Genomic DNA, 14,077 nt, shown 5'->3' with positions numbered 1-14,077 from the left:
CCCAAAAGACCACAAAGACCCAAAATATCTAAAATATTCTGAAGACCCTTAAAGACCACGAAGACCCAAAACACATAAATAGACCATGAAGACTCAAAATACCCCAAAGACCCTGAAGACCCTTTAGACCCATAAGACCCAAAAGACCCCAAACTCCTGAAGATGCACAAGACCCTCAAGACCACTTTTACCTTTAAAACCCTTTCAATACTTTAGAGACCTTTAGATCCCTTCACCCCTCCAACCTTTTATACCATTTAAACCTTTACACCCCTTAGGTACCTCTTGACTCCTCAGACCTTAACACCATTTCGACCCCTTACACCCTTCAGACAGATTAGACATCTTCGACCCTTGACTATTTAGAGCTTTACATCACTTGGACCTTTTTGATTTCAAATAAATTACAAATAAATAATATCACCAATATTACAAATTAATTTGTACAAAATAAATGTTTGTATTATAATTGGTGTAAATCATGACATTACAGTAATTCAAGTTCAGCCAGGTCATTATCCTCAGTTTAAACAAGCCCGTGCCTCTGTGGCGACGTGTGTGGTGAGGAGAGCACAGTGAGCCGATCCACGCTCTTCACCAATAAAAAGCATCATCAAATGTTATCTAAAAGGATTACTCTGTCTTGTAGAAACCGACATCAAGGTTAAACTTGAACGTCATCTCGGGAAATAAAAGTAACTTTCCTGTCTGCTCTTCCCTCCCCCCCCCCCCCCTCCCCAAATAATATTTGGAACAGACCTGTCTGAGAGTACAAACTGTGCCTTTGAGTTCACAATTGCAGTCATTTGACACGTTGATGGTTATGTACATCTGCTCGCCTGGAACGAAGCCACCCTGATTGAGAGTCACACGCAATGACACAAGGCCCCTGTGGAATACGTCATAGAAAACTTTCTTTTCTTTCGATATGGTCAACGGCATCTAGGGAAGGGCAGTATATCATGGACGAGAACAAAATATCAACGAGAGGCATACATGGAGTAAATGAGACGGATCACACATTGGTACCTATATGCACAAGAGATATAAGAAAGGTGTGCACATCACTGTCCATATAAACAGAGTAATAAAATAAGCATAAGCAAAAAAACATACTATCAGCTCAATTATCTCAGATACCTGTACAATTTATTAATTATGTAGTATAAACATTTCTATATCATAATAGGCGATGGTGATTCTGTCTGTCTGTCTGTCCGGGGGGTGTGGCTTACTCCGTTTACAGAGTAGCTCCACCCATTCTTGGAGAGGCTTCATATAAACAAATATCCACCATTTTATTAACTCGAATAGCTTTGAGGCCTGTTTAGTTAGGCCCGTGCTGTCTTTCTCTCTCTCTCACAGGTTTATTTCAACTCTAATTCGATATATCATTTCATTTTTAACAGTCGCTAACATAGTTTTAGACTAGGTTGAAAAAAAACAGGAAGAGAATCCCATGAAAGTTTCCGTTTATGGAACGAAATGATTTCCCAAAGGCCTGTAAACTAAAGCCCATTCATTGAGTCACCCTCACGATTTTATCTCGAATTCACCGTCTGATTTAATTTTTATCGATGGTTTTAGACTCGGTGTCACAAATAATTGAGAACATTCACGCACACACGTGAAAATGCAGAGATATATTTTTAAACATTGCGCCACGATGATACACTAAAATACACCGCCTAAAATAACAGACGGGGAAAATGTCGACATATATTTAAAAATCGCTTTTTCTTTTCCGTTAAGATATATTACTTTTACTTTTGATGACAGTCGGCACAAAAACGTCAACAATGATGCCGACATATATTTCTTCGTTCTAATTCCATTCATTATTATTACCGGAAATAAAGGTTCACGTGTTCATTTCACGTGTGCATGTGCACATCAAAGAAGATAATTTGAAATCTTTGATCTTAAAAACGTCATTTTGTATTCTGTAACGAAAAAAGTAACATTAGTCTTCCCAGGAGAGATGTGTTAAGTGATGTTCTTATACACCACCCAAAGACACATATGTGTGTGTGTGTGTGTGTGTGTATGTGTATGTGTATGTGTATGTGTGTATATATATATATATATATATATATATACATATATATATATATATATATATATATATATATATATATATATATATATATATATATATATACAGTCACATGAAAAAGTAAGTACACCAGTACAGTAAGTACAAGAAAAAGTAAGATCTTCATTTCAACAATATTGATAGATAAAGGTGATATTGAAGTGCGCGGTGCTACGCGCGCGACTTGCTACCAAGGAGGAAGCGGACAACGCGGTATGTTTAATGTTCTTTATTCAAAGAGGTCACTGTAGCACTGGCGCGCTCCGGACTGCGCGCCCGGTGTATATCCTGAGGCCACGCCTACCCCTCGGTGTGGCCGCCGCCCACTTGGTGCGCGGAATGATGTCACCACGCCAGTGAGCTTCCGTGTCCACCACATGCGGCCCCCCAGAATTCCCGCGCACCTGGAGGGCCAGTTTGCGGGGCAAACGGATGACCCGGCCGAAGCGCCCTCTGGCGACCGGCGGCGTCCGGGGTGCAGGGATGCCAGGTGGGATGCCCCCGGCTGTACCCGGGATGGGTATCGGACCGGGGGGCGGCGTGCCTGCGGTGCCGGGCGGTGCCGGGGGTCCGCCAGCAGGGGGGCGGCCCCGGCGCGGGGGCCGAGCCACCGGCGGTGGGTGGTCCACGTCGAGGTGGGCCGGCTTGAGGCAGTCTATGGAGACCCGGTCAGGAGTGCCGCCGATGTCCAGGGTGAAATGTTTCACCCCGGTCTCCAGCACGCGGAAAGGCCCGTCGTACGGGGGCCACAGTGGTGTCCGGTGGGCGTCGTGCCAGACGAAGACGTACTCCGCGGTGCGAAGCTCCGGGGCGACGTGTGTAGGAGGGTGCCCGTGGTGCGCCGTCGGCACCAGGGCGAACCTCCGGGCGGTCTCCTGCAGCGCAGAACGCTCCTGCGCTGCGGACCATGGTGCCGTGGGGTCGGGGAGGAACTCGCCCGGCACCCGCAGCGGTTGCACAAAAACCAACTCCACCGCGCAGGCGCGCAGGTCGTCATTGGGCGCCATCCAGAGGCCCAGCAGGACCCCGGGGGAGCCTGTCGACCCAGCCGCCGTCGCGGAGGGTGGCCCGGAGCGTGGCCTTCAACGAGCGGTGGAACCGCTCGCACAAGCTGTTGGCCTGGGGGTGGTAGGCCGTGGTTCGGTGCAGCTGGACCCAGAGCCCCCGCGCGACCACGGTGCAGAGCTCCGAGGTGAACTGGGGGCCACGGTCGGACGAGATGTCCGAGGGGGCGCCGAACCGGGCGACCCAGGTGGCGATGAACGCCTGCGTGACGTCTGCCGCCGTCGTCGCCGCCAAAGGCACGGCCTCCGGCCACCGGGTGGTGCGGTCCACCATGGTAAGGACATGGGTGAAACCCCGCGAGGGGGGCAGAGGTCCCACCAGGTCCACGTGAACGTGGTCGAACCTACGTGCCGGCACCGTAAACAGGGCCAATGGGGCCTGGGTATGCCGGTGCACCTTCGCACGCTGGCACGTGAGGCACATCCTGGTCCAGCCACGGATGGCCTTCCGGAGGCCATGCCAGACAAACGTGTCGGTGACCAACCTCTGGGAGGCCTTCATGCCCGGGTGGGACAGGCCGTGGATGGCGTCAAAAACCTGGCACTGCCAGCCTGCGGGCACGATGGGGCGAGGCCACCCGAGGGAGACGTCGCAAACGAGGGCCATGCCCGCGCCGTCGAAGGGCACCTCGGTGACGCGGAGGCCCGTGACGGCGGTCCGCAAGGCCTGGACCCCGGGTTCGGCGGCCTGGTCCGCTGCCATCCGGGCATAGTCGATGCCAAGGCGGACTGCATGGGCGACGGCCCAGGAAAGGCAATCGGCCACCGGGTTGTCCTTTCCCGCGACATGTCGGATGTCCGTCGTGTACTCGGACACGGCCGCGAGGTGACTCTGTTGCCGGGCCGACCACAGCTCGGTGACCTTGCCCATCGCGAAAACCAGCGGCTTGTGGTCGACGAAGGCCGTGAATGCATGGTCCTCGAGCAGATGGCGGAAGTGCCTGACCGCCAGGTGAAGCCCAAGCAACTCGCGGTCGAAGGTACTGTACTGTTGTTCGGGCGGGCGAAGCTGCCGGCTGAAGAACGCCAGCGGTTGCCAGACACCATGCACCCATTGCTCGTACACTGCGCCCACCGCGTAGTCTGAGGCGTCGGAGGTGAGGGCGATCGGTGCATCGGGCGCCGGGTGCGCGAGCATGGTGGCGTTGGCCAAGGCGAGCTTCATGCCCGAGAACGCCGCGTCCATCTGCTCGGTCCAGGTAACATCACCTTTGCCCGGCTTCCCTCGAAGGGCCTCGTGTAAGGGGCGCAGGAGCTGGGCGATGCGGGGCAGGAACCGATGGTAAAAGTTTACCATGTCCAGGAACTCCTGGAGCCCCTTGATCGTGCGGGGGAGCGGAAACCCCTTCACCACCTCCACCTTGGCCGGTAGGGGGACGGCCCCGTGCCTGGTGACGCGGTGCCCCAAAAAGCCGATTTCGGCGACACCGAACCGGCACTTGGCGGGGTTCACGATCAGGCCGTGCTGGCCCAGACGTTCGAAGAGCGTGCGGAGGTGATGAAGGTGCTCTTGGTGGGACGTGCTGGCGACGAGGATGTCGTCCAGGTAGACGTACAAAAAATCCAAGCCGCGCAAGACGCTGTCCATGAGGCGCTGGAACGCCTGAGCCGCATTTTTCAAACCGAAGGGCATCCGAAGAAATTCGAAAAGATCGAATGGCGTGATGACAGCCGTCTTCGGGATGTCCTCCGGCCTGACAGGGACCTGATGGTAGCCGCGTACGAGGTCCACCTTTGAAAAGAAGGACATATTCGCCAAGCGGGCAGAAAATTCCTGAATGTGGGGGACAGGGTAGCGGTCGGGGGTGGTGGCGTCGTTGAGGCACCGGTAGTCCCCGCACGGTCGCCATCCCCCGCCGGGCTTGGGCACGATGTGGAGCGGGAACGCCCACGCGCTCTCGGAGCGCCGCACGATGCCGGGCCGCTCCAGCGTGGCGAAATCCGCTTTCGCTACCGCGAGCTTCGTCGGCTCGAGGCGGCGTGCCCGGGCGTAGACCGGTGGCCCGGCGGTGGGGATGTGATGTTCCACCCCGTGCTTGAATATAATATAACAAATATCATGAAACATTTACATTTTGTAGTCCATTGTATAATTTAAATAAACATAAATGCAAATTTCGCATGTGGAAAAAGTAAGTACACCCCTACATTTATCACTACTTCAAATACCTAAAATTAGAATCAGGTGCACCAGCTCAGGTGCAAATGATTAGAACATCGTTAGAGAGGATCTTGGAGGAACCTGTCTTATTTAAACCTCAGACATTTCGTTTGGTTTGCTCTTTGTTGTTGAAGCATGCGGCGTCACCATTGCTAGATCAAAAGAGCTCTCTGAGGCCTTCAGAAAGAAGGTCATAGATGCCTACGAGTCTGTAGTACATGGTGTTATGTAGAATTATTATATGTAAGTGCAAAATTTGCTACACTAGTGGAACCAATGTTTTTTTGCATCTATATACCCTTGGCAACAAGACCTGAGTTGGTTCCATTTTTTTCAATGGCGTCTTCGGCGGCCATTTTGAATTTCAAAATGGCCGCCGTTTTTTGCAATTTTGTATGTATTCTAATTTCTACAGTCTTAAACTACACATAGATAACTATAATTACAATAATGAAAGAAATATGAACATTTGCTTTATTCTTTTTTTATCTTACAGGTATTCATAGACAAGTTGGAGTTCAGCTTCACCGCCGCATAATGTCATCGTTTGAAGAGCCGCCTTCAAAGAAGCAATGCACAAGTTACGAACTTTGTGTATTCTGCCAAGAGAGAACTCCTGAACCTTTGGTTGACGTTGCTCATGCCAATTTCAAATGTGCTTCATATGAAACATTTCTTAGCAGCTTACACAAAAGCGTGCAACTTGGCAACTTCAGCTTTGCGTCAGCTAGTAAGAGACTATGTGATGTTTCTTCAGTTGTACTTAAAGAAAAAAAGGCTACATGGCACAAGCAATGTTACAATGCAGTGACAAATCGTGCTCATATCAAACGTGATGAAGTGAACTTTAGTAAATCTTGTGAATCAAAGAATATTTCAAATCTGACGAACCGCAAGAGGGGACGACCGTCAAGCTCATGAGCTCACATTAGAGGTACCTAGCCTTTGATCTCTGGCTTTCAGAATTTCTGAAAGAGAAGCCTGCAGTTGTAGAAGCTCTATCTGCCTGTATGGATAACTTGATAGAAGCAAACAAGAAAGAGGTAGGCATTCAGGAAGCCCATCACCAACTTCTAATGGAGATTGAACATCTAAACTTGAAAAGCAGCCGAGTGATTTTGACAGGAGCCACAGTAAATTCCCAATGTATCAATGGGCACGAATGCACATGAGGCAAGTGTTGGCACTGATTAACTTCACACGTTCACTGAAGCAGCCAGATTTGTTCCTGTACTTGGCGTCTCTAGAAAATTTGTGCATATACTTCTTCAGCAACAACTGACTAGATTATGCTCAAAACAAGTTGTTAGCCACAGATATTTCTCAAAAAACGTCTGTTAATTGGATATGTGTTCTGGTGGATTTTCTGTACAAGGAATGACAAAAATGCCAGAAAAAATGGTTAATCAAAGTGTTTTATGTGAAAAGATACATACCAAATTGCAAAAAATGGCGGCCATTTTGAAAGTCTAAATGGCCGCAAAAGACCCCGTTGAAAAAAATGGAACCAACTCAGGTCTTGTTGCCTAGGGTATAAGGATTCCAAAAAACATTGGTGCCACTAGTGTAGCAAATTTTGCACCACAATGACACAACACCATGTACTACTGGGAAGGGATTTAAAAAGATCTCCAAACAATTTGAAATCAATCATTCGACTGTCCGGAAGATCATCTACAAGTGGAGAAGATTCCAAACAACTGCCAACTTGTTCAGGCCAGGCCGCCCCAGCAAGTTTAGCCCGAGAGCAGACCGCAAGATGCTGAAAGAAGTCTCTAAGAACCCCAGAATGTCATCACGGGACCTACAGGTAGCTCTTGCCACTGTTGATTTCAAAGTGCACGAGTCTACCATTAGAAATAGGCTGCACAAATTTGATCTACATGGGAGGTGTGCCAGGAGGAAACCTTTGCTGTCCAGAAAGAACATCAGGGCAAGACTAAAGTTTGCCAATGAAAACTGAGGCAAAGACCAGCACTTCTGGAACAATGTGCTCTGGACAGATGAGTCAAAGGTAGAGCTATTTGGCCACAGTACCAGAAGACATGTTTGGCAAAAACAAAGACAGCATTTGACCACAAGAACCTGATACCAACTGTAAAGCATGGTGGTGGAAATATTATGGTTTGGGGCAGCTTTGCTGCATCAGGGCCTGGGCAGCTCACCATCACAGAATCCACTATGAATTCTTCATTGTACCAGAGGGTGCTTGAGGATAATGTGAGGCCATCTGTCGGAAAGTTGAAGCTCAATCGAAAGTGGACCTTGCAACATGACAATGATCCTAAACATCTATCTATAATTCCAGTAATCTCTGTTTGTACGTTTGTACGTTTGTCTGTGACCGCTGTTTCTCGACAACCACGGGTCCGATATACTTTTAACTTGCCAGGTATATTGCTGGGGACCCGAGGATGTGCCTTTTCAAGGTTTCATATTAATCGGACAATTACTTACCGAGCTATGTCCAAAAAACGATTCAACCAATCAGAGAGCAGCGAACTATCGCGTGTGCCGAACGTGGCGGACACACTCTGCCTCGGATGGCACATTTGAGAGCGTATTCATTTATTTCACGTTTGCAAACTATGTTGGCGTTAAACTATGTTTTAAAACTAATAAAAACGAATTTGCGATTCATTCGCTTTCCTGCGCGTTTGTGCACGCGATGGCGATTTCTTTACCAAACTCCGGAAGCCGTTCGCTTTGGACCAAACCATTTCATGTAAATAGAGGGGGGGGATATAATTTTAGATATAGATATAGTACGGGCAATGCCCTAGTACCAGTAAATCCACCAAGGAATGGCTGAAAAGAAAGAAATGGAGGGTTCTGGAATGGCCAAGTCAAAGCCCGGATCTAAATCCCATCAAGATGTTGTGGGGGGATTTGAAACGAGCTGTGCATGCAAGAAACCCCTCAAACATCGCACAGCTGAAAGAATTCTGCATGGAGGAGCGGGCAAAAATTTCTCCCAGTCGATGTCAGAGACTGGTAGACAGTTATAAGAAATGCATACTTGAGGTTGTTTCTGCCAAAGGGGGCAATACCACCTATTAGAGCCAAGGGTGTACTTACTTTTTCCACATGCGAAATTTGCATTTATGTTTATTTAAATAATACAATGGACTACAAAATGTAAATGTGTCATGATATTTGTTATATTATATCACCTTTATCTACCAATATTGTTGAAATGAAGATCAAATAGCTGTATGTTGAAATATGTTGAAAAAGTCAAAACTTTACATGGGGTGTACTTACTTTTTCACGTGACTGTATGTATAGTCACATACATACAGTCACAACTATATATATAGTTGCGGATCTCAGCGCCGGCCTTCTCCCCTTACCAAGGGGGGATTAGTCCCCTTGTCTTTGACTGGCCGACGGGACCCGGGACCTATGACGTCCTTCCCGGACAGCGCAAAATAGGGTTTTAGGACTGGAATCACTATTACCTAATTACTCGCGTTGCACTGAAACGAGGAAATAAGCCCCGCACGAATCACGCGTGCTGAGACGCCGAGCGGTGCGTACACGCGATCCGTGCCATTTAGTTGGTGAACCCCGTTTCTAGCGATCTCGTTCGTACCACGCTTAGCCAATGGAGAAATCACAGAGGCGATCGAATTGGGAAGAAAGGAATAACAAGATTTATTTACATTATTTACAATGGTTCAGAAGAAGAGGACACAGTGCAGCCTTAAAAACAGTCTTAACTTAATCCCCAGGACAAACGGGCCCGTCTCACACACAGACACACTCACACGGGGTTTGCAGCTGCAGGACGATGTCCACCACGTCCAGGGATGGCTCTCGTGCATCTCCCTCTGGCCTCCGGTTAGCCCCGGGCAGATGGTAAGTAGAGATGGCAGGAGCTCTCCGCATGTCGTTTGGCGCACATGGGATAATACGGGGCGAACGGTAGGGTCTGGGCTCTGGCGGTTAACACTGGCGGCTATTGCCACGTTCACTCGTGTGGCTGAATGAATAGGCGATATTTGCCACTGGCGCGTCTGGCTGCCTTTCCTTCGGCGCGTACGTAATACTGAGATATCGTGCAAATGCCCACAAAGCGAGCGCTGCTTCACTTGAGTCCTGTTCACCACTCACTCGTGCTCTCTCTCGTGCTCCTCGTAACAAGTCACTCCAGCGCTAGTCCTTCCTCTCGTGCAAGTCCTCGACCAAGTCCTCTTCAAGGGCTTTGTGCCAAGGCTTTTATAGGCACGCCCTGCGAACCTTCTAGCACTCACCAGATGCGCCTTACCACGCCCTATCACGCCATGCCCTTAGAGCCCTGGATGGCTGGTGGCCCTTACCGTCATCGCCTCTGACGCGTTGCCTTGACACCGCCCCACCCCGACCCCGCGCTCCTCCCTCTTCTCAGGTCTACCTCGTGTTACTCGACTAGCGAGCGAACAAAGGGCAGCGAATGCTGCTGGCAACCAAAGCATAACAAAATGCTGTGGGCAGCCAAAGCATAACAAATTGAGCGATCAGCCAAATGGGGCGCGGGATCAATTATGCCCATAGAGGTGGGATTGGAGGGTGGATGCAAAATGAAAGGACCTAAACTCATGCCTTTACACAACGCTGATATTACTAGTGGAAATGGCCTATACTTACACATACTATGACATAACTAATACTCTAAGGTGGCCTACGTGTTGCTCGTGGACTAACTATGGGGGGCAACCCTTCAACCTTTAATGACCAATTTGTGCCAATCTCAAAACCGTAGCAATATATATATATATATATATATATATATTGTTACGGATCTCGGTTATGGCACTCCCCTTACCGAGGGGGGTTTAATCCCCTCGTCTGTCACACTGGCCGTCCGAGTCCTGGAGCTATGACGTCACTTCCGGTCAGCGGTGAGTAGGGTTGTAAGCCCAATCCGTCCTACTACCTAATTACCAGCGCCTTCCGGTAAGCGAAGAAATGAGCCCCGCCTGAGCCGCGGCTGTAATGGACACCCCGAGCGAAGCGAGCCACGACTCAGGCCGTTAACCAAAGGACTAAACCCGATTATAGCGGTTGGCCAAATCGTGCCACAGGTACTCAATTGGAAGAAAAGACGGAGGCGATCGAATGAGAGGAAACCAGAGTAAGGGAATAACAAAGAGTGGGTTTATTAATTATATACAAAAACCCAAAAGAAGAGGAAATGAAAGCAATATACAGAGCAAAAGAACACAGGGCAAGCTTAACTATATAGTCTTACTTACAACCCTGGACAAACAAACAGACTTACAAGGATAGGGAATGGCAGGAAGGAATGGCTGGAAGGGGGAGAAGGTTCAAGCGGATGGCAGGGCAGGAAGTTCCGGGTAGATGCGCAGCATCGAGGTCCGCTCCAGTTCATGCTCCAGTCCACGCTCCGGGCTTGAGGCGAAGCCCGGCGGCAGCTGCACATATGGTTTCACGCGGTCGGACAATGTGAATATATGGTGATATTGTCGTTGTCAACGGACCCACTCTCCTGCCTTACGATTCAGCGTGTTCTCCTCTGGTACCTTGCACTCCGGACCTTCGCACTCATCTCTCTCTCTCACTCATCTCCTGATGCACTTATCTGTCGAAGCAGTCCCTCTCAGCCGCTTTTATATGGCGTTCTTGTATCCAGCCGCCGGCTCTTATGACACGCCAACCGGTCGGCTCACCTCGGCCCTGGTTGGCCGGCGAGGGCTCGCTGGCTCCACCTCTGATGGTGAGTTGACATGCCACACCTTGTTCTTGTGTCCCGCCCCCTTTTTCCTCGGCCTGAGACTGCATGTTCAATGGCGGCTTGGGGCCATCAAACAAACCAAGAGAAGGGGCAGCGAACGCTGCCCTACCGCTACTGCACTTTGAAGAGCGGGAGATGATTGGGGAAATTTAAGGGGCCTATCTTATTTGATTAATGCAACGCAGATTCAACTATTGGGAACAGGTCCTTAACTAAAACACATAATAATGAGATAACTACAGAGAGGTCCTATGATGTTCTACGTGTTGTACATGGACTAACTAGGGTGCGATCTTTAATGAAGCCAAATAATGGGGATATTTACAGGGGATTATTTATAAGGGAAGATTTACTAAAATTTAGAAAGTGAAGGTTCTAAAAACCATAACACAGCATGCGTCTCTCCTCCAGGGCCGTCCCGGCCCGAAAGAACTTTAACTTAATGTGACACTCAGGTGTAGTAACCCTCTACTATTAACCTTACCCTGAGTGTGACAGTTTTAAAACAATTAAGTATGTCCCCCTGCTACGTTGCATCCTACCTAACAGACTCATGCCCACAGGATAACCGAATCACGGAATTATTTCCAAACTACACATAAAGCCGGTGGGGAGCATCATTCACAAGACACTATTTGGTATTTACAATGCGAACCCAAGACCTGTCATTTTGGGAGACAAAAAGATGTTTCGAAAGAGGAAGGAGCATGCACTGCACTGTACCGATACACCATACCCACATGCCCGGGGATGCACAATTGATATTGCAGTGCACCCCCGAGCACAAGAGCATTAAAAAGCACCATAAAGCACCAATCAGCACCAAAAGCATGAAAAGCACCATCCAGTGCTCATTTCACACATGTCATCACATTTCAATAAAAAACAAACTGATGACTCTCTTCTCAGCTCCTGCTCTGCTGGCTCGATGTTTCTTGATGTTGTCGTTCTTGTGGCTTGCTGCCTATTTGTAATAATAAAAAGGCACACAACGCGTCCATTTTTTTAATTTATGGCCAACAGGGGCCAACTAAGGGTGGTCCACCTGTATGGCATAGGGGCCACCTCACCGTGGTCCGCAAGCAAGCTTTTCTCTGGCCATCATGGCCGGTCCCAGCAGAAGGGCCAGGCCCCAACACGTGGGGTCCATAAGTGTGGTGCTTAGCCACAGAACCGTGGTCCATATGGTGGTGCTAGGCCGCATGTCGTGCGGTCCATAAGGTGGTGTACTGGTCCAGGCAGGCTGTGCAGCGGCGGTTCGGGCACACAACAGCGGCTACCTGCGCACTACCCCCAGACCCAAAAGAACAAGCCGTGAGTGGGGAAGGAAGGACACAGCAAGCATCGGGGCAAGGTCGCAAGGGTACACATTAATACAAGGTAATGCAAGGTGAGGTGCGCATGGGAGCGAGTGGAGAAAGCTCATCCCTACTGTACGTCACCCCCCCTGTCACCTACCCTACCCTTGCCCTTACCCCGTATTTACAAAATTCTACACATTTACAAATTCATCACTACTGTCTCGTCTTCCCCATATCTCCCCTAATCCAAATTGGTTACCAATCCCATGGTCCAAATTTCCCCCCCATTCCAATTCCTCATCAATCCCTGCTAAGGATGAAGAGATGGAATTACAGCACAATGTCACACTTACGTCATGATGTGTCTCACCATTCCAAACATTTGCAATGCGGAGTCCTGTCATCACCTCAGGTGAGTGGATGCAGATGGTGCGAAGAGATTTCAATCCTAACTGTACTTCTAAATGACTTTAACACTTTTACTCTACCCGGGGTCTTTCCCTGCCAAACCATTGGCCATCTTACACTACGTGGTTCTAAGAACCGAACTCCCATTGACCAAACTGTGGTGCTCACCAATTTGGGGTCTCACTCCCCCGATTCTTCACCCTGTGTCTTCGCACAATTTCCGGGCTGGGTCATGTGGCGCTCCCAGCAGGTCCGCTCACCTGCACACCTCCGCCACTGCAGTTGTCTCCGAGCTTAACTGCTCCTTACCCTAACCTACCTGGGGAAGGCCCTCTGGCGCTCTCACCCCACTACCGCCCTCTCTGGCGTCGGGCTACCCGGGTCCGTCCTCTGGATCCTCGGGCCCCATTGAACAACTCTACTGGCTCCCAGAGCCTACCTGCGGCCTCACCTGGCCGACATCCTAACAGTGGCGGAGTGCTCAACCAATCACACTCACTAACAGGCCACACGCCCAGCCAATTGACTCCACTAATGCACCCATCCAAACACCATTCTACACATGCACCACAGACGTCAATATCCACCATAATTTACCTATACCCTCTACCTACTCTTAAACTACCCTCCCCGGGTACTCGTGAAGGGGTCCATCTTTCCCATCCACTCCTTTCGCACCAACCACTCCACTCCACGTATTCCACACTACTCACTCCACACCATCCATTCCATACTCCATTCCATCTATTTCATACAAGCTATTCCACACAACCATTCTCCATACACCTGTGCTTCGATTGCACACCTGTGCCCACACACCTGGTGTCACCTGCACACCTGGTGGCACTTGCACCCTCCTTTCCTCCCAGGCTCATTCATTCAATGCAATACACTCAACTCAATGCACAATCACAATTACTCACATGTCCACAATGCTCTGCTCAGTCACTTTCACACACACACATCATTCACGAGCATTGCCTCATTTCATAACCAGCACTACCGTGCACTTTCACACCAATTCCTCATTTCATCACTCTCACTACAAACACAACTGCATCATCTGGCTACCTGGTTTCCCCTCTAACTTAGTGCTTCCCCCAGTCATCCCTTATACTATGCACATACCACGTCGTTAACAACCATTCTAACCTCTCTACGTCCCCGACTACCTGTACAAAAAGTCACTACTTAAATCTACAGTCTCCTAAAGTCATCTCTAAATCCCTATCATTTTATCCTAACCCTCCCGGACTAGTTTGCACAGCCACCCCATAAACTAATGCTCATGTGCCCTGTGGATGGGAGGGA

The 14,077-nt window shown here is 49.3% G+C and overlaps 1 protein-coding gene across 1 annotated transcript in view; it reads right to left on the bottom strand.

Annotated features, from left to right (window-relative positions):
* Positions 1-759: 759 nt before the first annotated feature.
* Positions 760-14,077, bottom strand: part of LOC137422868 (arrestin domain-containing protein 1) — a gene marked incomplete at its 3' end in the record, with an annotated part of 129,184 nt that continues 115,866 nt past the window's right edge. The window contains exon 5 of the mRNA XM_078769059.1: positions 760-942. Within this exon, the coding sequence (XP_078625185.1) occupies positions 760-942 (183 nt within the window). The remainder of the gene's footprint in view (positions 943-14,077) is intronic.

The sequence above is a fragment of the Myxine glutinosa genome, unplaced genomic scaffold (genome assembly GCF_964187855.1).
Source record: "Myxine glutinosa unplaced genomic scaffold, kmMyxGlut1.1 SCAFFOLD_1033, whole genome shotgun sequence".
Taxonomy (NCBI): domain Eukaryota; kingdom Metazoa; phylum Chordata; class Myxini; order Myxiniformes; family Myxinidae; genus Myxine; species Myxine glutinosa.
Note: the sequence above shows the minus strand (reverse complement) of the source record. Positions and strands in the feature narration are given on the sequence as shown.